This window comes from Emys orbicularis, chromosome 22, assembly GCF_028017835.1.
Source record: "Emys orbicularis isolate rEmyOrb1 chromosome 22, rEmyOrb1.hap1, whole genome shotgun sequence".
NCBI lineage: Eukaryota > Metazoa > Chordata > Testudines > Emydidae > Emys > Emys orbicularis.
The window spans coordinates 9,043,879-9,067,995 of record NC_088704.1 but is presented as its reverse complement, the minus strand read 5'-3'; the positions used below and the strand labels follow the sequence as shown (position 1 = coordinate 9,067,995).

Here is a 24,117-nt window from a genome sequence, read left to right as displayed (position 1 = left end):
CGAGGGAGGGGATCATGGCGGATGGGGGGGCTGAGGAAGGGGGAGCCTTGGAGTGGGGACTGGGGAGGAAGAAGAGAACGAGCGGCCCTGAGGCGCTGCCCCGCGGCTGACGGAAGCAAGGTCCCTGCCTGGACCGGTCGGTGCCGGGAGGGAACGTGGCGCTCCCGGAACTGAAGTGCCGCGGCCTGAGTTTCCCGCCGGCCGGGTACAAAGCGTCCCCCTGGCCGCCGCGCATGTCTCCTTTCCCTCGGCGGCGCCATTGCGGCTACTGGTCCCGAGCCCTGCGAGCTCCCAGCCCTGCCGCCATCACCCGGACCATGGCCACCGACTCCTGGGCTCTGGCGGTGGACGAGCAGGAAGCGGCCGCCGAGTCGGTGAGTCCGGGGGAGGAAACGGGGCCGGGCCGGGATGAGAGGAGGGAAGGGGGGGGGGGGTTGGGTCTCTGCGGGGCAGGACGCGGGAGGCCGAGGCCCTTCGGGGGGCTCCGCTGGGCCGGGGGCCAGAGGCCAGGCCCGTCGGGAGCCCGGGTCTAGGCTGAGCCCGGAGCGGGGGGGGGGGGGGTTGAGCAGGTGCCGCCTCCCACCGTGGCATCGGCCCCAGCCCGCCCGCCGCCGAGTAAGGAGGCGCCCGGGACAGCGGGGGTCTGGCTCGGGTCTGCCCCCTGTGACCCACTCAGCGGGTCCGGGGCTGGGAACCGGGTCAGCGGCTTTCCGCCTTTCTTTATTTGCGGGCCCCTAAAAAATGTTAACCGGAGGGGCGGACTCCTTTGGAAATCTTAGCCCTAGTCTGGGGACCCCAGATTGGAACCCCCCGCCCTAGAGTGGGGTTTCCATGGGCGGAGAAGTGAAATGGCTTCTGCACTAGGCTTGGGCTGTGAGACCCGCTGACAGCTCGGTTCCGCTCTGCAGATCGCTGACCTGGGCCCAAGCCTTTGGCACAGCTAGAGGCTAAAATCCCAATGGCAGCTGTGTTGTAGCAAGTCCCTGGAAGGGGTTGTGTGTCTAGTTTAGGTAGCGTCCTAAATATGAGCGCCCCCCCCCCCCCAAAGGAAAGTATTCCCTTTTCAACCCGAGTCAGAAGGCTGGGGAGGGCAGGTGTGTTAATGAATTTATTTCACCCTACTGGAGTCTTGAAGCTGAAGTCTAACTCAGCTCACAAGTGAAAATTAACGTTGGGTACTGTGAAGACGTAAAGCGCTGTAACTATAAAGTGATGTTGGCTTCCCAGTTCCAGTTTCCCCACCCTCACATAAACAATGAGCAAATGGCATCTTCTGTTTGAGATGTCTGTGGTTAGAATTTGCAGTGTTGTTGTAGTCCTGTTGGTCCTAGGATATGAGAGAGACAGGGTGAATGAAGTAATATCTTTTATTGGACAATCTTCTGTTGGTGGAAGTTAGGATAGCAGTGATTTGGGAGGTCCTGATCAAGTTATATTAGCTCACCATTGCAAAGGTCTATCCCACCCTTTATTTTAGGGTGAATACTTACCTTTTTATTATCACCATTAAAGATGGGCAGGCAGGTTTTTATGAGTTTTACAGGAATGCATTAGTAAAACCATGCGGAAGCTTTTCTAGCAGCTGTGTATAAGCTTAGTCCCTTAAGTGCTAAATGAACAGAAATTTAAAATATTTCAGATTGGTTTACTGTGAGGCCCCTTGATCTGTGGGTAAACACTGGCTTTTGTTAGGCTGCTACTCAGTTACTAGCTTGGATTAACATGAGTGTGTGCCTGGGATGCGGTACTCTCTTCAATTTGCCTCTCCCAAGAGAGGGCAAAAGAGAGATGATTGACAGGACTGGAGTTCTCAATCTGACAGTCAAGCCACATGAATATATACATTCTCCTGGTATATTAGGATTCAGAAGACACCACAATGGCTATTCCTGTTATGTCTGCATCCAGGGAGTGTATTTCTTTGGTGTCTGAGGCAGAGTTGAGACAGCAAATCTGATGTATTTAGTGTGTGTAGAAGCATGAAGTACATGCTGATTTTTATAGTTTCAGGATAATGGAACACCAATTTGTTCTTGGGGTTACTTGTTTGTTGAATCCAAACACACCATGAGGGCATACACTTATTTGCAGAGAATTCCATTGTTGTGTTTACCTAATTTTCAACATATGACATTCAGTAAATCTCCAATGAATCATCAAAATTGCAGGATTCACCACTTCTTCATTTTTAATATCTGTATCACAACCACAATCCTGTTAATTGAGCACAGCTTTGTGGGTGTCTTTTAGTTAGCATTACTGCTTAATCTACCAGAGTGCTGAGCTCACTGACTCTTCAATACTCCACCTCTACCAGCCCAAAAACAAGCAAGAGAGAGACTGAAACCCAGGTTTCCATGTCAGTGCCCAACTCTTTTGCTAAAAATTGCAATTCTGAATTTGACATGTTCCTTTTGTTGCTCCTGTGATACAATTGGGTGTCTTCAAGCACATACAGCTGGTTAATATGTTAGAGTATTTAAAGAAAGTTTCTTTAGCTCTAGGGAATACAAACTTTTTGATGACAAGACATGAAGATTTGTACTCTTCAGAATTTTATTCTGCTACAAACTTATAAAGTATCATTCTTTGGGAAGGTGGCTGTTCTCCAAACCAGTGGTAGACAATTACAGAACACTCTCCTCAGTCTGACGCATACTCCGATCCTGTCCCACGGTGTTCTCTATTCCTGATAAAAAATAAACAACCCTTCAGCTACATTAGATAGTGGTCTCTAATTTGTAATACTGAGTTAACCATTTTCTGTCAGTAGTCCTGTGCCTGCTGTCAGCTCAAATTACTATCTTGAAGCCCAAATTTCAGATGAGTGATGCATGAACAGAAAACAGCAAAATCTTAGTAAAGATTCTGGTGACTCTTTGGCTCTGACTTCTCTGATTGAAAAATACAGTGTAGCAGCTCTCATACCATTGTCTGTGTCCTTGCATTGGATGTTCTGTAAGCCTCCCCGCTCCTGCTAATTTGAGGGTGGATTTTTACACTTCCTACTATGTTTAGAGTTTAAAAATTTTACCACAGCCCATGTTATGCTTTTACTGATCGTGAGTCTGAAATTGTCAACCTTGAGGAAGATTCCACTGCGGGCCTTCTTGCCAAATGAAGGATTCCTGAGCGTAACTATTGCAATTTCCTTGTTTTTCCACACATACAGTTGAGCAACTTGCACCTGAAGGAGGAGAAAACTAAGCCAAGCTCCAATGGTGAGTTTATAGCAACTAATGCTGGGTTAGAAAAGAACATTGTTTCATGGGTGTTTGGTCTGGACTTTATATCTTTTGAAAGGTGGGAAATCCAGTTTAGCATCCACCTTCCAGGAACTAACCACTACTAGCCTTAACTAAATGTCTGGCTTGAGTGCTTATTTTTTGTGGTTAGCTTTTTAAACTGTACTTTCACTGTTCAGTGCTGTTTAGTATTAAAGTGGTTCAGGGATTACTATAGTGACCAGAACTGATGGATTCAGGTTGCTATTGAACTCAAATGTTATGGCATGTTTGACTAAGTTGGGAGCAAACTACACTGCCAACATTCTCATGTTATAACCTGGCTTAGTTTTTCCTTCATAGATGGAGCAAAACTGTTCCTATTACTGATGTGGTTTACAGCTTTGTTTTTTACCTAGCTTTAACAGTAACGTTGCCTCTTTGGATGAGCCTGAGATATGTGAGCTTGCTTGGTCCCATTCCATTTGAGATTGCCCCAGTAACCGCATTGTCTGTCCAAGTGTAGGTGCTGTTGTCAAGACAGATGACAATGCAGAGAAAACAGAAGATGAGGAAAAAGGTAAGCGCAGCTGAGAAGCACTCTGACAAGGGACAGTGGGAAAACAGTTAATTTTGAATCTGTTTAAAGTTAGTCTACTTCATTTCAGAGGATGGGAGAGTCTTGGCATCTGCCCAAAGGAACTCATTCTGATGAGGGTTCTCTGTGCAAGAGGTGTGAGAATACACTACTCCATATTGACTCAGGAGATTGCTATATGGTGATGGGGGAGGGAGAAATAAGGTGATCTCTGTATCTGTCTGCAGTGAGATACAGGAGCAGTTTGTTTGATAACACTGTCTGTATTGCCTTCACAACCAGTGCTCCTTAGCCTTTGGGGCTTCTGGAACATATTGATTTTTTTCTTATTAAACAAACTGTTCATAGTGAGTTAGCAGGTGGGTGGGTACTCTGGCTTCTTTGTGGAGGACAACTTAACTTGTCCAAAGTAGGTTTATCTTATATGGGGGAACTCAAGGATGCAATGGCTATGCTGGATAGAGGCAGAGATATTAAACTGGGAACTCTTAACACTGAGAGCATGCCATTGGTGTTAAAACCCTTAGTAGAGAATCGCCTGTCCACACTTGAAACTCACCAAAGCAATATTTAAGGTGATCAGTACTCCTGCACCACCTATCGGTTAGAGTTTTCACTATCCAGGTAGAGATATCTTAGAAAAGCAGACTTCATAGAATATCAGAGTTGGAAGGGACCTCAGGAGGTCATCTAGTCCAACCCCCTGCTCAAAGCAGGACCAATCCCCAACTAAATCATCCCAGCCAGGGCTTTGTCAAGCCTGACCTTAAAAACCTCTAAGGATGGAGATTCCACCACCTCCCTAGGGGTAACCCATTCCAATGCTTCACCAACTTCCTAGTGAAAAAGTTTTTCCTAATATCCAACCTAAACCTCCCCCACTGCAACTTGAGACCATTACTCCTTGTTCTGTCATCTGGTACCACTGAGAACAGTCTAGTTCCATCCTCTTTGGAACCCCTTTTCAGGTAGTTGAAAGCAGCTATCAAATCCCCCCCTCATTCTTCTCTTCTGCAGACTTCTGTATGTTTGGTAAGGTGGTCCTTAGCCTGTGGCATCCCTCTGCATTAACCCATCTCTCCCACATGTAAAGACTCCCTATGCTAGTTTAAGAGGTATTTCCTGTTTAACTCAGTGACGGTTGGTCACTGAGTAGAATCCCCTCTTTTAATAACGCAGCTTTGGTTTTGGTGTTTGTTTTAATTAGTCTTCTTATAATATCTCTTAATTGTGCAACATCATAGTGGGAGTGTAACTGTCAGAGCTCAGCCAAAACTTCTTAGCTGAATGGCTGGTTCTTTGAGCCTCCTGCTCTTCTGTAAATATAAACAACGCTTCATTTTTTACTTCCTTCCCCACAGAGGACAGAGCTGCCCAATCCTTGTTAAACAAGCTGATTCGCAGTAATCTGGTGGACACAACAAACCAAGTGGAGGTGCTGCAGAGGGATCCTACATCACCTCTCTACTCTGTGAAGTCTTTTGAGGAGCTGCGACTGTAAGTCCCTGTTCTTCTGCTAATTATAGTCTCTTGCAAGGCCGTGATGCAGAACTCTTCCTGTTGGTGCTGAATATCTTGGATTCACCCGAGAGTGATGCTATGAAAGATTTAGGATATTTACAGGTGTTAGGTATCCGGAGAAGTGTTCCAGCAACAAAAGCCATAACTCCAGTCATTCAGCCAAATTTGCTGTGCCCCATTAAACTGTCTATAAATCAAAGATGACTGACTCTTCTGAAAAATTTTAGTCTTCTGGTGACTAAATTTCTAGGTGTGACCTATAGGCACAGCCAGGAGATTGTCAGGGAAATGTCAGTTTTCCAATACTGAGCATTGTACTAGTTGCAGTGCATTGTGTGGTCACTCGTGTTATCCCTTACAGCGTCTACAATGACACCTACAATCCCTTATGGTGTCTACACTTGGGCAGAAATGAGCTCAGGAGAGATCTGTAGCTGTCTCAGGCAACAAAGTAGAAGAAGCCAAACTGAGATCTGCATTCTGTATTTCTGTGTGGCCATATTCCTGTGACTTCTGCAAAGTATGTACAGTGGTCAGTCAAGATTTTTCTACCAGATTCTAGACTACTGCTGTTGAAAATGGATTGTTTACACCATTTGTACTTTGGACAAGAGTTATAGTATTTGAAAACTGACCTAATTTGTACTTATTACAAATAAGACAGGATATTGCAAAGATCTCCCATTATCAGCAAGTCTCTACGGTGAAATGCAGACTATATGACTCCACAGCATCCCATCTGCATTTTGCTAGCACTTTCAAAATCAGCGATGTGCCATCCTCCATCAGAAGTTGTTTCGGGAGAAGGTTCTGGGAAACGAAAGGGGAAAATTCCAGGGCTGAAGGGGGAAGAGAACCTTAAGTGTGCAAAGGAAGTTTTCTTAGAGAACACAAAGACAGAAATCCTACCCTGGGAAAAGAGGGGTGGAGAACAGGGTCAAGATAGTGTTATCAGCTTTCAGCTGCAGCTGGCCTGACTTTTAGATTGCCTATAGAAAATGGCTCTCAAACACCACAGTTAAATAGCATGGAGGAGGGATGAGTGCATCCCTTTGCTAGTATTGAATGGAGACTCTTCATGAAGGGTTTGTGGCAGAAAGACCTCAATTTGTAAAGACTCTGCAGCAGAATGGGCAAGAAACTTAAATTATATTTAAGCTTAGATATTGATGAAATACAGCAAAAATGGTTGAAAGCCTAAAATTAAAAGATCTATGAAATCTTTCCCCGCCCATAGAATCTTCATGTTGCCAGATAAATCTTGTCTCAATGTAGGTCTTTTTGGAAGCTTATTCTTCTAAACTGATTTTTTTTTTTAAATTAGTGTTTTAAATAAATATTCTCCTGTAGTATTTACAATCCAAACATTCCTGCATTGTGCTAGTGCGTGGTAAGATGAAAATGAAACTGACTAAGAACAAAACTGAAACTCACTAGTCAGAGTTTTGTTGTCTGAGCTGAGAGACAGCATATATAATAAATTAAGATTTTTTTAAAAATCAGTTACTCAAAGATGTTTTATGAAATAGGTAAGTATTTTGTAGTCACACATCCCTTCTGATATTAAAACAACTGCCTTTTTCAATAAGCCATAGTTCACAAATGGACAAGCTTCCTAAGTAAGAATTGTTATCCGCTAACCCATGCTTGGGGTGGCTTTCTTTTACTCTTTGCCTCTTCAAGGTTCTTGTAAGGGGACTCAAATAAGGTTTTGAAATTCTGCAACTCTGGAATAAAAGGGTAAACTTACCATCAAGCAGCTATAGCTAGAAACTCCCACTCTGATAGACTCCAAAATGGGAGAGGTCTCCATTTGAACCATGCCTGTGGAATAAAATGGTCCCAACTTTCACTGAGGAAGACCTGTTTCAACTTTACCAAGAATCTGGAAAAACCACTTAAATTTCTAGCTCCTGCTCTTAGTCACTATTTCATTAGCACTCCTCCCCACCAGCAGTCTGCTTTACAGTTCTTGATTTGGTAGCTAATTAGAACTTAACAGGTTCCTAATTAAGTGTTTAGTTTTGTAGATCAATGGAAAAAGCCTTCAGAGGAGAAATGACTTTGGCTTCGGGTTTGTTTTGCAATGTACTTACCTATTGGGCCAACATAGTTGTAGCTAGCACAGTTCTGATTCCATTGTGAACAGGACAGATTTACTTGAACAAATAATACCTGATCATCATTGGTTTAGCTGCTTTTAAGTGGCTTGCGACAGGAGATAATGCATGAGCAGACAGACTTCAAATTCTAGCTGCTGAGGCAATAGCAGTCTTGCTCCGTTGATGGCCTGTTAGGTTTTCAGTCTGGGAAGGGGTATCCCTTGTATCTGAGAAGTGCAGAGGTTTCCATTTCAGATAACTGCAAATTAGTTTTTAGACAATTAGTAAATTAGCATATTTACTATGCGTTTTGCATAGTTTAAACACAAGCAACAGGAAGAATTGCTTGTCGTACAGGTGTTTGGTCTTTTTGTGCCCGAACTGGGCTTATTTTGAGCAGCTTCTTCATGCTCTGCTTTAGCCTTCCTCCCAGCTCATTGCAAGTGTTCTCTGTGCTGACAGTCTAATGGTTTGGAAGATTTTTTTTTTCCACATTAAATCTTATACAAACTTGTATGAGTTGCAGAATGGCAACTAAGATTGCACAGTAGAGCTTGCCTTTAACAGCATGTGCTGAACTGATGGGGGAGGGATGGGAAGGGATATTCAGATGACCTCCATGACTGATCTGGTCACTAACAGGTAAATGGCAAAAGCAAAAACACTTTGTATAAAAGTCTCCATTCCCCCCACTCCCCCAAGTTCCTTCCATAAATTGAGGGACGATCAGACCAGGTATTCCGCATAATGTTTATATTACAAAGCAGCAAGAACACTTCTTGAAAACTGAAGCAGTTCTGGTTTTGTGTATCAGAAGGAGAAGTAAAGAGCTCCATCTTATTACAGTTCGCCTTTAAAATCCCTTGCGAAGATACAAGTGCCCATGAAGAGCACAGGAGGAAGCCAAACCATTCTTCCTCTGCCAGTCCCAAACATGATACCTTTACGGTTCTTCCTGCCTCCATCTTCCCATTAAATACCTGCGTTGCATATGGTGTATGATGATAAACTTTTAAAACTGTGCTAGGGAGTTCTACTCTTGAGGTTCTATTCTTAATTACATTGGTGATTTTGTCACTTGTTTGGAAATGGGTCCTGAAAGGAAACCACCCTGACAGACTTTTCACCTTGGAACATTACAGCTTTGCCTTTCTAAGCTACCGCTTTGTAGCTGAATGACTACAAACAGGCTCCTTAGATCATATACCTTGCCTGTCTGGCTTTTGAAAGATGCGAATTCATCTAACAATCAAAGAAAGCTAATGATGGGAGCACTCAGACTAATTGAGTCTTGGTTCTGCAACTAGTTGTATCCTTGGCAACTGTTGCAGAGAATTGGGCTTTGGAGATCCTTGCTTTTGAACTAACACAAGGTTGCATATTCAAAGAGCTTTTATTTGAGCCACAGACTGCAAATAATACGGGCTTCTTAAAAAGGATGTTGAATCGAGTAGAGAGGTTTAACAAGCAGGAAAAGTGTGGGCAGGAAAATTGCTATTTGCTTTTCGGAAATTGCTGCTAAGCAACATTAACACCTACAAGAAGCAGTTAAACAGGTCATCGGTTAAGAGTTTACAAATACAAATATCTTAACTTTAATTTTAGATTGCTCTGGAGTCTCCTTAGATACACAAGTGTCTGCTGTGACTTGAAAGCATTCTTCATCGATTATAGGTGCCTTGTTAACAGAAGCAGCTAGTAACTTTGGCAATTGAACACTTTGGGTGTCACCACTGCACTTAAAATTGAGTACCATCGTATAGCTGTGTACAGATCAATAGCCTGAATCATGCTGAGCTAGGCATGCCATAACTTACCTCTTTCTCGCACCAGTCAGTATTTACTCTCCTTCTTAGAGGTTGAACATCAAAAATACAAAATCTTAAAAGTGACTTTTGCAAAACTTTAATGTTAAATGGCCCTTGCAATCATATGGAACTTCTTCCTGTCCTGTTACCTCCTTTTGAACTAATGAGTCTGGCAGGGCTGATAACTGTGGTGTTAAGACACTGCTGATAGGACTTCACAGAGACATGGGAATTGGCATACTGGATTGGATCAGTAGTCTCTCTAGTCCAGTATCTGGCAGGAGTGCCTGCACAGCTGCTTTAGAGCAGTGGTTCTCAAGCTATTTACCATTGTGGGCTGCATATGCAGCTCTGTGTTATGTGGGCTGCATCCACACACTATATATACTACCCGTATGGCCCTGAGGGTGTCACATGGGTGATGGGCCACCGCTGTGTTGAGAACCGCTGCTTTAGAGGAAGGTGCCAGGAACCCCATAATGGACAGTTGTGGAATAATCAGTGTGACTGAAGTGGAGTTGCTATGTGATTTATGAACACTCTGAGATCTGGTCAGTGAGGGGAAGTTATCGTATATTGGGTTATAAGACTTCCTGTATGAATGTATTGATCTAGCACAAGAGGGGGCTAGGAGAAGAACAAACATAAAGGCAAAACAGTGCCACCCCAAGTGCTTGGGAGCCAATTACAAGACAATGGCATACTTCCAGGCACCAGTCCAAAGTGCCACAGCTGTTTTGCCAGGCTGGAAACTAGAGCTTAAAAGGACAGTAAACAGTTAAACTCTTCTCAGGAGAGGAAGGGGCAGTGGGTCATTTGTCAGGTGCTGTTCCTGATGAGAACAGACTGGTCCTGCAGGAGTGCCTGAAAGCAAATGAGGCCTTCCCTGCTCCCAGGGAATGGGAAGCTTTAGGGAAGGAAAGTTTAGTCTGGTTTGTTTTTACGATCCGTTTTCCATTCAATGCTTTTGTTCTAAATAAATAATGCTTTGCCGCATGGAGGCTGTTTGGTCACTGGTTGCCAGAGTCATTGTTCCCAAAGCGAACAGATAACTGCAGATACTGAACATAAGTCAAACCTTGCTGTGGTTATGACAGTTGATACACAGGGGACTGCAGCCCAGGGCCCGGGCCGAGAGCAGGAGAATGACGTGATTCTGTCTCAGGGAAGGTGAATCTGCAAGGAATGCACTCGAAGAGACCAGGACGGGGCAGAGGGGCAGTTAGCCCATGAACGGAGACAGCCTGCTCATAGGGGAAGTTTCCTCCCAACTCCATTAGTTCGGGTATGTCTACACTGCAAAAAAAGATCTGTGGCAGCGAGTGTCTGAACCCAGGTCAACCAACTTGGGCTTATGGGGTTTACGCTATGGAGCTAAAAATAGCAATGTAGATCCTGGGGCTGGGGCTCTGAGACCCCCCCTTCCCGCCGGGTTTCACTGCTATTTTTAGCCCTGTAGCGCGAGTCCTGCCAGATGAGTCTGTTGATCCAGGCTCTGAGACTTGCTGCCATGGTTGTCTTTTGCAGGGTAGATGTATCCTTAGCAGCTGGCTTACGTCCCAAATCATGAAGGTTTATATCCTTTATACAATGGTTTTCATCCTATATAATGAACACAATGTTCTCATTCATATACATGTTTAATTCATTAAGGTCTTAGTCTCAATGATAGCTTGTGACAGAGTTCCACATGTTAATTGTGTTGTAAAAAATGTTGTCTTTTATCAGTGGGTTAAATTTCTTGTCTTTTTATTGACTGTTTCCTTGCTCTTGTATTGAGAGGGTCAATAAAAGCTCCAGACTTACCTTCTCTAGCCCATTCATTATTTTATATATCTCAGATCTCCTCTAACCTTAATGTCCCAGTCTATTTAATCTCTCCTCATAAAGAAATTTCTTCAGTCCTCTAATCCTTTTGGTGAATGTCTCCGAACACTCCCTCTTTCTGCTCTCTTAGACACCAGGTGACCAGACCTGCACACAGTGTTCCAGATGTGGGTGCACTGTTGTTTTATAGCAAGGCAAGATCACACTTTTAGTATTGTTTTCTGTTCTGTTCTTTGTACATCCTGACACATTTGCCTCTCCTGATCGCTGCTACATACTGAGCAGAGATTTTAATTGAGCTGTCGGCATTGATGCTTAGAGTGCTTTCTTGAGTGGTTAATTAATTTAGAACCCAGCAGTGTGTATTGTAGCCAAATGACTCCTTCCAGTGTTTAATATTCCTTAAGGTAAAAAAATAGGGTCTTATTGTATGTTCTTGGTTCAAATAAATATTGGGTTCACAGATGTTAATCACAATATCAAAATGATCCTTTGATAGGCTACTAAGTACTGTATTTTGCTCTTAAAAGTAACTAGTTTATTCATTGATAAAACAAGGAGGCACATAGTCTGAAATAGTGTCTCTTCGCTTCCCAATCTGGTTAGATCAGGGGTTCTCAAACTGGGGGTCGGGACCCCTCAGGGGGTCACGAGGTTATTACATGGGGGGTCGCAAGCGGTCAACCTCCACTCCAAATCCTGCTTTGCCTCCAGCATTTATAATGGTGTTAAATATATAAAAAAGTGTTTTTAATTTAAAAGGGGGGTTGCACTCAGAGGCTTGCTATGTGAAAGGGGTCACCAATTAAAAAAAAGTTTGAGAGCCACTGGTTTAGATGCTAACGTTTGATCTAGTGTTTCAGTTCCTATCCGAGGATTGCTGTCCAGAGTTTCATGTGTACAAAGCTGTGCTGTGGATGGGGAACCCCGTTTATCTTACTCTCCCTTAACTGGCTCTCTGCAGTTACCAAACAACCAGGACTCCAGGGCCAGAAGCGGGTGATCTTTCCTGTGGTCACTAGATGGTGCTGCAGCATCACATTTCCCCATTCTCTGGTTTATCCAGAGTTTTGATTATCTGATCTGGCCGTAGTCCCAATTAGACCAAATAAATGGGGTTCTATTGTATTTCTCCCATTTTAGGGTGTGCACAAGCTAATAGTGATTGAGTCACAGATGAACCACTTTGTTAGCAATGTGGAGAAGAAATGGGTTGCCACAGTAGTTTACTATTGGTAAATGTAGTACTAGAGGCATTGCCCCAGGCCTACTTGCTGTTAGGGTTTGCTTTTCAGGCACCTGCCTTTCACTTGCACTCAAAAAAAATCTCCCATTGACTTGACTTCCTGGTTCTAGTGCTGTTTTTTACTAGTTCAGAAACACTCGACTCTCTCTCTTTCCAGGAAACCCCAGCTCCTGCAGGGTGTCTATGCCATGGGCTTCAACAGACCCTCGAAAATACAGGAGAATGCTCTGCCCATGATGCTTGCTGAACCGTACGTATCCATGCTTTCCACTTCCCCTGGGTGTGTACTATTACTGTTAAACTGTAAACACTCTGGCTAGGAGATGGCCTACTTGAAGTGGCCTTGAGACACACTAGTGGCTGTGTGCGCTGTGCTGAAGGGGCTTCCTTTCCATAGGACTGTGCTGCTGAAATTCTTTAGAATGCTGCCTGGCTACCCAGCAAACTTCCATAGGTCCCCATAAGCACCCTTTGCCTAGGGCTTGCACTGCATGTTCAGCCACACTGAAGACAATGCCGTTCTTCCTGGCAGCAGTAAATCTGATCCTCTTGTCAATGTAGGGGAGATAAGGCAGTTCTGCAACAGCCCTGCATAACTCCTGGACAGGACAGAGCAGTCAAAATGCTGTGGACCGTGTCCGCCTTGCTTCTCAGTGCCCTTTAGGTGAAGAGCATGGAGTAGTGAAGCTAACGCTAGGGGGAGATGAACAATATGGAAAACTACTGCAGCATCACAGCAGCTTTCCCTTCAAATCTCCATAGCGCATAGAAGCTGCTTGTGCCAAGATGCATGCGCCCTGCAGAAAATTCACTCGTGTCGTCCTCCTTGTGCAGTCATAGACTCATAGACTTTAAGGTCAGAAGGGACCAATATGGTCATCTAGTCTGACCTCCCGCATGATGCAGGCCACAAAAGCTGACCCACCCACACAGAATCTTCCAGCCTGCGACCCCTGCCCTATGCTGCGGAGGAAGGCGAAAAACAGTCCTGCCCTTATGAAACTAGATGGTGACTTCAGTTAGGATGTGGCCAAGATGCAGGGCCAAATTAATCCAGAACGTATTAAAATCACTTATCTGTGGCTGCCATTCAGTTAATTTAAGCTGTGTTGCCAAATCTCTCACCTGTGTATCTTGTATTAGCTGGTCATAGAATGGATTATATTTAACCTTGTGCCAAAGTGTTTAAAATGTCCCCTTATGTGTTGATCCAGCCCACAGAACCTGATTGCACAGTCTCAGTCTGGTACTGGTAAGACAGCTGCCTTCGTCTTGGCCATGCTCAGTCGAGTTGAACCCGGGAACAAGTATCCACAGGTAGGGGCTACTGGAATCTAATGGTTGTGCTGGTTTTTAGTTGTAGTGCAGTGCCATCTAGTGGAGAGAAGCTATATTCCTTTGATAAGACACTGGTAGCAGCTACATAGCTTCAACTTCCCAGTGGGCTGTGGTGTCTGAGCATTGGGGAGCAGAGTTGAAAATGCTGATTCTTTTTGTGCAGAGGTACTGGGTTCTCCCAGCTCTCCTGACCAGCCCGGTTCCCGCCCTCCCTTCTTTTCTCCACCTCCGTCTTTCTGTACCCGTAACAGCCAAATTGGAGTTACGGTGAGCAGCTGTGCTGTGCTGGGGAACATGGTGGGGTGAGAGTGTGTGGGGGTGTTGAGGCGGGAGCAGCGTTTGGAAGGGAGAGGATCTGTACTGACGAACCACCTGTGGTTGAGGAGCCCTGAGAAGTAGGGAGTAGATGGGGTGCTCATAGACTCATAGACTCATAGACTTTAAGGTCAGAAGGGACCAATATGGTCATCTAGTCTGACCTCCCGCATGATGCAGGCCACAAAAGCTGACTCACCCACAACAGAATCTTCCAGCCTGCGACCCCTGCCCTATGCTGCGGAGGAAGGCGAAAAACCTCCAGGGCCTCTGCCAATCTACCCTGGAGGAAAATTCCTTCCCGACCCCAAATATGGCGATCAGCAGAACCCCGAGCATACAGGCAAGATTCTACAGCCGGACCCTCATTTTACCCGCGATGGCCCGTTAATGCCTAATTGACTAAAATCACATTATCCCATCAAACCATTCCCTCCATAAACTTATCAAGCCTAATCTTGAAGCCAGAGAGGTCCTTCGCCCCCACCGTTTCCCTCGGAAGGCTGTTCCAAAATTTTACCCCTCTGACGGTTAGAAACCTTCGTCTAATTTCAAGCCTAAACTTCCCCACGGCCAGTTTATATCCATTCGTTCTCGTATCCACATTACTACTAAGCTGAAATAATTCCTCTCCCTCCTTGGTATTAATCCCTCTGATATATTTAAAGAGAGCAATCATATCCCCCCTCAGCCTTCTTTTGGTTAGGCTAAACAAACCGAGCTCCTCGAGTCTCCTTTCATAGGAAAGGTTTTCCATTCCTCGGATCATCCTAGTGGCCCTTCTCTGTACCCGTTCCAGTTTGGTTGGTTGGTTGGTTTCTTGCCTCGTCCAGTTTACATTGATACCTTTGTGTTAGAGTGCTGGACTGGGTAACAGGGCCTTTTGCACAGGAGTTCGGCACACTGGATAGGAGTTGGGAAAATTCAGTTTAGGAAGCCAGCTGATGTTTCTAACTACTGCTCCGAAGCAATGCGGAGTAGAGTTCCCACTTTCAGGGCGTGGGCAGCAGCACAGGAGTCACGTCGCTTAGCTGTTCTGCAGAAATGGACTCCGCAGTTTTACCAAGGCAAGAGCTTCCTTGCTAAGGATGCTGTGTTATCTTCACTTCGAGCTAAATTCATTAGAAATGTCCCTTATAAACACGTATCTGTCTTTGTTAATATGGCACTTTGTTTGGCCATATTACCATAGTACTGAGCACTGACGTTCTTCGCAGGGTGTTCTGTTTACATGCTTATGTGGGCAATACAAAATATACAAGCTGTACAAAACTAACCGGTACATGACGCTACACATGCAAACGAACTTCCTTTAATTGGGTGACTTACTAAAAACACTGTTCAGCTGATGAGTGTTAATGAAATTTACCTACAACAGTGTTTATCCTAAAATATTGGTCATCTATTTGCACAGAGGTGAAGTTTCACAACTAAATGTATTTCACAGGAAAGTGTGACGATCTACTATGTGACAATCTAATATACTCTTATCTGCTTTGCTTCCAGTGTTTGTGCCTTTCCCCAACATATGAGCTGGCACTTCAAACAGGAAAAGTAATTGAACAGATGGGAAAGTTTCATCCGGAGCTAAGTCTTGCATATGCTGTCCGAGGCAATAAATGTGAGTGTGAGGGGAAATATGTCCCCTTTTTGCAGATCTAACCAGGGAGACTTACCCCTTTTTCTAGTGAGGTGTGGTAATGGGAATTTAATGCATTACTTTCTCTTAAAATTTGAAAGTGATTGGGTTTGACATCAGATACTCTTAGCACAGTTGGTCTGGAATCAAATTCTGTCAGGTCTGACTGCTGTACAGAACATGAGCTGGTGTAATGGGACTTCACTCTTGGAAGCCCTAAACTGGGCATGGAGTGGGAGTTGGACAGTTCATGATCTGGGTTTTTTACTTGAGTTTCTTCCTCCGTCTCCTCAGAAAATAACTGAACTTTGTAACTATTAGTGAAATGGAAGTGGCTGACGAACTTTATTGGTGGCTGATCTGTTTTGTCCAAGTGAATCTTTCATATTGTGGGTTGCTGGTGCAGATAATTACACATACTACTTGTTTCAGGTGTAGGCACTGTATAAACTGCTAAATTCGTGAAGTTGGGGAGAAGCGGTGGATCTTGTGCGCTTCATAAGGGGTTAGTGTTCTGACAGATTACCTCCCTGACTGGGAAAGCAATGTTGTATGCTGCAGAACTGCCCTATAGAGGATGTAATGACATCTGTTGCTCTGGCACTAATGGGACTGTACTATTCACTACTCTCCCCCCCCCCCCCCCCAAAAGTCAGTCTCCAGAGTAGGGGAAGAACTCTGAGCAAGAGAGTAGGGTGGGGAGTAACATACACAATGATACGGCTTTCACCTCCTCATGGAAGTGCTGTCCACACACCTCTCATGAAAGCCTTTCTTTCTGTCTACTAACAGTGGAGAGAGGTCAGAAGATCTCTGAGCAGATTGTAATTGGCACTCCGGGCACTGTCCTGGACTGGTGCTCCAAACTGAAATTCATAGACCCCAAGAAGATTAAAGTGTTTGTCCTGGATGAGGCTGATGTGATGATAGCAACCCAGGGCCATCAAGATCAGAGCATCCGCATTCAGAGGTAAGGAACATCCCCATGCTGTCATCTGGGCTGTCTGAGGAAAGGGAAAGATACTAGTTCCCCTCCACCACAGCCAGTGGGTTTCTCTCATTGGCCTATTTAATGTCCCATTTCCTCTTCATGGTTGCAGGAAGGGATCTCTTCCAAATGGCAGGACGTGATCATTTGCTGATGACTAAGGCCACAGGCTACAATAGAAATACACTTAACTCTAATCCAGGCAGTTCATAAAGCTGGAATTTCATTGAAAACAGACATTTAATTATTTCAAGGTTCGAGAACAGCCCTCCCTAGCCCCTGAGGAGGATTCATTGCTTAAAATGTCCAAATTTATCTGGATGCCACTGGCAAATTGAGTTGGGATGTGATTAGATATTCATAGGCTAATGTTTAGAAAGCCTAACGGACTGAAAAGGCTGATTCCAAAGGTTTGTAAGTGACATGCTCTGCTGCTGGGCTACCGCAGGTGCCACTGGGCTGATGGTTTCTAATAGGGAAACCCTAACTTGTTTGCCTTGCCTTGCAGAATGCTCCCCAGAGATTGCCAGATGCTCCTATTTTCTGCCACCTTTGAAGATTCTGTATGGAAATTTGCCCAAAAAGTTGTTCCCGACCCCAACATCATCAAACTGAAGCGAGAGGAGGAGACGCTGGACACCATTAAGCAATACTATGTTCTGTGTAATAATCGAGATGAGAAGTTCCAGGCTCTCTGTAATATATATGGAGCCATCACCATTGCCCAGGCCATGATCTTCTGTCATGTGAGTCGTTCTGGAGAATGGCGTGACCTTTGCCACGCCCTAAAGCGAAGGGAGCTCTCGTTAAAACAGCCCCATTCTGAAATAGTGTCTGCAGATGCCAAGAATCCTAGTGACACAGACTCCTTGCAAGATGATTGAGGGCATGATCGTTCTAGGAGCACAAATGGGCAACAAGCCATTCCTTGTCTTGGAAATGGAAAAATGCAGGAGAGTGGCTGGAAGAATCCGCCTTCTCGGCTTGTCTCTGACACTAATTGCCTGTTGGTCCTATCTCTGCTGAGGCTGGAACCCTACTAACAGCCGTTATTTAAAAAAATGGTTCCTAGTGAAGTTTCACTTACTCCTGTGGACACGGAGTTTCTTAAAATCATGATAGCCAAACTGCCCCATGTGAGTCGTGGTAGCCATGCTGGAGCCATCTAGCCCCAGCTGGTCTTAAACATGTTTGTTGCTTGCATGGTTCCAGCCATCGTGTGGCTCACTTTTATTTTTAAAGCGGTCTCTGAAAACCAAAGAATTTAGGGTTCTGTAAACCAGTAAAATACGTCTCAAAACAAAGTGTACAACAAAATGATAAAAATAAAAGCAAGAAGGCTTTAATGGGGTGGAAAAATAAGTCTTGTAGGTAAAAGGACTGCCACTGGCTTGTGACTGCTGGACCTCAGTTTCCCTCTCTGTAAAATGGTGATGATACTCACAGGCATGTTGTGGCACTCTGGGATTCTTGTATGGAAGCTGCTGTAATTGCAAATTTTAATCGAGGCCCATGGTGATCACACTAGCAAAGCTTAGCTCTAGATAGGAAGAAGACTGGTATGTTAAGGCACGTGTTCTGTACCCGAGTGTCCACTAAAGCGAAGAGCCGTTTCCTGCAGTTTTAAAATGCAATGTTTGATGTAGTCAGGACTTTAAAAATGAACTGGCATCTTGAATTTTATAGCGGCTTGACTCAACCCTTCAGCAGAGATTCTCACTGGATGGCCTTAAAGGGAGGTTTTCAACTTGAAATCTAGCCAATTTCCAAAAATGAATAGTTAGTGGTACCACATACTACACTTGTCCCAGTCTTCTTGGTGCAAGACGTGGTCTTACAATAAGTTTCCTATTAAGTCTTTTCCTTGTTGCTGAGAGACCCAGACAAGCAGTGGAGCTGCCTGACTACACACACAGAGCTGTCCTTTGTAAAAGGAAATAGAAAACATGTCTCTAAGCTTTATCATAATGTTAGGCTTTCAAACAGAAATGGGAATGGTTTGGGTTCTTTGTTCCTTTTAAACTATGATGCTAGAATCCTGGAACAAGCAGAGTTGGAGCCCTGAGCATTCCCTTCTGTTAAGAGAGGCCTGTTCCTGTTTGAAGTTCAAAAACTGTCTTCCCAGAAAGATTTTAATTGCTCTTGCTTTACATTTCAGACTCGTAAAACAGCGGGCTGGCTGGCAGGAGAGCTGTCGAAAGAAGGTCACCAGGTGGCATTGCTAAGTGGTGAGATGATGGTGGAACAAAGAGCTGCAGTGATCGAGCGTTTCAGAGAGGGCAAAGAGAAAGTGCTGGTGACCACAAATGTCTGTGCCAGAGGTAGAATACAATGTCACTGCATCTCAGGGAAGGGAAGCGGGTAGTTGTACTTGAGACGGGACTGTGCCGTCTGGTGACAGACATACAAAATATTGCTGTACCTCCTAAAGAAGAATTTGTAACCTGTGATAGATTTGTACAAAAGAGTCCCTAACAAAACCATTCCAAGGGAGACTGACAGACGTGTTGTCCCCCAAAACTTCTGGATGGTCCTTGACGTGTGTGAGTTGGGTTAGGTCCGTCTCTGCTGGAATGGCTTAACGTGGGATTTCCTTAAAGGAGACCTGAAGTAGGTTGAAGAATCTTCCCTTCCACCAGAGTCTCATTTTTCTGTCCTTTGGGCACATTGAGGCATCCCATGGCTGCGCCCTGCCCTGGCTTGTGCTTCACTAGGGGTCAGGCAAAGGAATAAACTCCCGTGCAAGTTACAGCTAAAGGGGACATTCTGGACACTGCTGAACACTTAAATGAAATAAGTTGACTGGCTCTCCTAGCCTGGCTGTTGAGAAGTAGGAGGGGCAATTGACTATATTTTAGAAGTTATTGCAATTTATTAGTCTTTCTAGGCCCCCATAAACATCCATATATAGTTCTGGTATGAAAGCATTAGGTCATGCAAAGGTGCTCAGTTTCTCTATGAGCTGAGGGGTGAAAACATTATCCATCCTCCATTTAATAGCATCCTCTCACTGTTATATCTTAAAGGGTCCTCTATATGCTATGGAAACATACGTTTCCAATTATCCCTGTACGTTTTGCTGAGCACTCACTCTTGACATCGCTGCAGGCTTCATCATGGCACGTAGCTTAACTTTCCACGAAACTTGGCGGCAGTAATAGTGCAGCTCTGGGAAAGGTGTTGAAACTAATGGCTCTGGGTAAGCCCTAGATTCTGGGATCAAAACACTGAAACCATCCTGGACTAAAGCTGCTCTGGCTTAAAATGGGCTAAAGGGAGAGTTGTAATCTCTCGAACGCTTTCCTCCCCAGGGATTGATGTAGAGCAGGTCTCTGTGGTTATCAACTTTGACCTTCCTGTGGATAAAGATGGCAACCCAGATAATGAGACTTATCTGCATCGGATTGGGCGTACAGGTCGTTTTGGCAAGCGAGGACTGGCTGTTAACATGGTAGACAGCAAGCACAGCATGAATATTCTCAACAGAATTCAGGAACATTTCAGTAAGTCCCCTTTAGCTTCATTTCTTTTGCGTAGGTATAGCATTATTTCTATAGAATTTTGAGCAACTGTGTATCAGACAACCCTGACTCTAATTCAGATTTCCCTGTGGTCTTGGTCTTTGATTAGGCTTAACAGAGTTTTGCTTTGCTACATACAGTCTGTCAAGGGTACCACTGCACTTTATGTAGCACCTTGTTTCAGAAATAACTAGGGGAATAGCCAGTTATTTATATACATTCAAATGGGCATAACTTCGGATATAATTGTCTTTATTTTACAGTAGAACAGTGAATACTGTTTAAATGGCAGGTATGATAGCCCATTTTGGAATATCTGAGTAACTTCTACATCTGTCATAAGACAGTAAACTTCCAAAGTGATGCATGACAGAAGTGCCTGGGAGATCTTGCTTGTGTCCTGCCAAGTCAATCAAGTTCTCATTGGCTAACTGGCATCATTATTAAAAATGATATTCCACAAACCATAACGTTACTTAAATGCCCCTCAGCTTACAGTAAAGACATTACCACCACCACCCCCGCCCCCAAGAAATTGCTTCCAATTTGAAACTTGAGTGACCCAGTGATCTACAAGTCACAGATCCAGAGGGTGTGGTCTGTGCCCCAGCCTGTAGCCAGTCCCTTGGAAGTGACCACTTGAGTGGGCCGAGCCCTAGGTACCCACACGGTTCCACTGGGGGAGGCCAGTGACCTCTAGGGGTGTGTCTACACTTACCGGTAGGTTGGCGCTGCTGTAGTCAATGCAGCAGCTGTCAATTTAGCGGGTCTAGTGAAGCTCTCCGGTCAACTCTGATAATCCACCACTCCAAGAAGAGTAAGGGAAGTCGACGGGCAAGCACGGCGTAGACACTGTGGTAAGGTGACCTACACCATGTTGACTCCAGTTACATTATTCATGTCACTGGAGTAGCGTAACTTAGGTCAGCTTATCGCGGTAGTATAGACAAGGCCTAATGCTTTGACACTGGGTCTTTGGGCACCAGCGAACCCTGTCTCTCTCTGGCTCCCTGCAGCGAATCCAGCCAAGCCAGACTCCTGCAGGAGGTTTGTACTGTACTCCTTCAGAGCACAATGCTCTGTATTTGCTTTGACCCCAGACAGCTTTTCCAAAACAAGGTAACAATTCCTTAGTCACCTGGCGTACAGAATCTGAAAGTCCTTGGGTCAGAATAGAGAGGCAAAGATTCAGATAAAGTTCAGAATGGCCAGCGTGGGGTCACGGCTCCCTTGAGCCATGCTGCTGAGGAGCCATCTTAGCGTGCTCTCCCCATCTCTGTCCCTCCTGTCCTTAGTCCCAGGTGAGTGTCTGTCACTCCAAAGGCCAGGTCTTAACCCCGCCGCCTGATGCCTTTGTTCTCCAGCTGGGGCTTTTGCTCAGCTTCCCTGCTGAGAGGTGGGGGCGGGGAAATCTCCTTCCTCTGTTGGTTGCTGGGTGTGAACTTCTTGGCTGTTGGGGTTCCCATTGCCTTTCTGGAGCCTCCACTGATTTGGGTCAGTTTCAGCCTGTTCTTTAAATCACCTAGCCTTCGTACCACTCCAGATAGTTATGTGACACAACACCTCATGTCCCCCCTCTCTGTCCCAAGAGCAGCTTTTTAATCCTTTACATTCTATGCATAGCAATGCAAAGCACAAAGGGAAACTGAGGCATGCATAAGAATGTTTCCAAAATTCCCACTTTGTCACACTAAATTGTTGAGACTTGATTTATAAAACTTAATTTTATTGTGTTGGTCATGGATTGGGATAGATTCATCTTTGACAAGAACAGAAGTGGGATTTAACACAGTAAGGTGGGACCTTGCTTCATCTTCTGGTCTCTCATTGTACAAAGTGAACTAGTTCCGATTCTCTTCTAATCTTCTCTTGTAGACAAAAAGATAGAAAAACTGGATACTGACGACTTGGATGAAATTGAGAAAATAGCCAACTGAAACGCAGCTGCTGGAACTGATGTACGCCCTCCTGTGGTAGCTCTCCCACTACAATTGGCTCAGCGTTCAGATTGGCACACCTTTTGGCCAGTCATGAAAAGGACTCTTAAGATATAAATACACAGAAATTACCTCACTTTAAAAATTGCAGTTGGACTTAAAATTGTGCCGCTCTGCGGAAGAAGAGGAAATGTTTACAGAAGCTTTTAACATTTCTTAGTTTAGCCTTAAAATGGAAACATGTTTTAAATTCTAAGAAATAGATTTGCCAAAAAGTGGCCAATACATAAATATCTAAAAGGAATAAACAAATGCTTTATTTGGTTAATTGGGATATTATTTTTTGACATATGTGATCAGTAAAACAAAACTCAACAGCCAAATATATGGACATTGACTTTAAAAAACAAGGCAGATGGTTTTGGCTAAAAATTAAACTCGCATGAAATAGAATTTATATTTCTAGTGCTGCCTTGTGCTCTAAAGGTTTGTTTTCTGGGTTCCTGATGGATTTGCCCTACTTTTCCTTAAGTAGATTGTCCAGAAGATCTTTCCACTAGCTCATATTCTCAGATAGTGGTGCAGTGTTGCTTTTGCTGGGCAGTATTTTGGTTTTAGTTCGTTTTTAGAATGGCCACTATTCATAAAGCAATGCAATGGTTGAAAGTGTTAATTAACTACTATAGAAACCATATGATGCATTTAACCTTGCCAAACCAAATCTTGGTTCATGTGGGTGGGAGGGATCAGCAGTGTAAGGAGGACTGTACTAATCAATATCCAAAATAAATTCACCCCTACAAATGGTAGTGTCTCTTGGTAGAGGAGTGGGAGTTATAGTTACCTTTACGCAGGTGGTGCCAGTTTTAAAATGCTGCTGTTGTCTGGGCAGTTCCACATGAAGTCTCATATGGAGCTGTTGGACTCTACCAATCAATAATGGAAACAGGAATATTTATCTGGTAAAAAATTATAATAGCTTGTATTGACCAAAAATACCCTTAAACAGAACACCAAATTTGCCTGTTACAGCATGTTTCAGTACCACAGTCTTGAGTTAAATTGCTCAGCCAAAATACTGATGGGAAGCACTCCACTTTCATTGTGCTTGTATCGCAAAGCAGACAGGTCATCAGTCCCTACAAACCTTGCCCCAAAGGTGACCCTTGCCAGTGAAGGTTTTATTTAGAACTTCTAAGTTTGGGCTTTTAGTTGCGTTGGGACCACTTACCGTGCACAAATGGAAGTTTGTGGGTTTTTGTTTCCCCCCCCGATTCCAGGAGAAGTAGGCTCCTAAACATTAACTTTGTGGTGCACAGTTCTTTTGGGAAAAGTGGACATGCGTGAGCAGCCATCGGACTGCTACTCAGTGCAGGAATCACTTCAAAACAAATGTATAAATTGTAAATTGAACTATAAATTTTCTTTGCAATTTTGGCCATCATATTCTGTTCAAAGACAGGAATGTTGATCCTTTTACCAAGTAAAAAAAGGCTCATTTAAAATGTACCTAAAATTTTAGGAAATTGTGCACCCTTTTATCAATTTGTATAAAGTCTTTAGTGAAAAAACTGTTAAAATTAAACTTTTTGTATTCTGGGGTGTATCTATTTTTATTCTGTTGAAAACCTATTTAAAGTGGCAGGTGAGTGAGTGCTTGCGTGTAGAGTGGAAGACTTGTTTCAATCACCTACTTTAATAGTACAGCTGAATGACCTTGTGACAGCAGTGCATTGGGTTGAACTGTCATGAACGCTGCTGCTGGTCCTGTGTGCTGTTTCTAATGTACTTTTAATTGGAATAAAGAACACGTACTGAACTGTGCTTCGGTTCGTCTTTCTCTCTGGCATCCCTGTTTGTTATCAAATGTCTTGTGTAGAGGAGTTGACGGAGATGGAGTTCTGGCAGTGCTGCTTCTTGGAATACTCACAGGTGAATTCCACTGTGAAATATGAGATTAGTGTAACTGAGCTGCTGTATTTCCCAGATGCTTTCAGTGTCGAGTTATGGCAGCATCCCACCAACCATTTATCATTAAACTATATTGGATAAC

General features: G+C 44.2%; 1 protein-coding gene across 1 annotated transcript; it reads left to right on the top strand.

Moving 5' to 3' along the window:
* Positions 1–220: 220 nt before the first annotated feature.
* Positions 221–23,887, top strand: LOC135893320 (ATP-dependent RNA helicase DDX19B). Its single transcript, XM_065421114.1, has 12 exons — positions 221–374; positions 3,173–3,221; positions 3,751–3,804; positions 5,184–5,319; positions 12,484–12,576; positions 13,541–13,643; positions 15,486–15,600; positions 16,411–16,588; positions 17,115–17,352; positions 18,765–18,927; positions 19,918–20,109; positions 22,003–23,887. The coding sequence occupies exons 1-12, from the start codon at positions 234–236 to the stop codon at positions 22,062–22,064; spliced, it is 1,524 nt and encodes a 507-aa protein (XP_065277186.1). The 5' UTR covers positions 221–233; the 3' UTR covers positions 22,065–23,887.
* Positions 23,888–24,117: the final 230 nt, after the last annotated feature.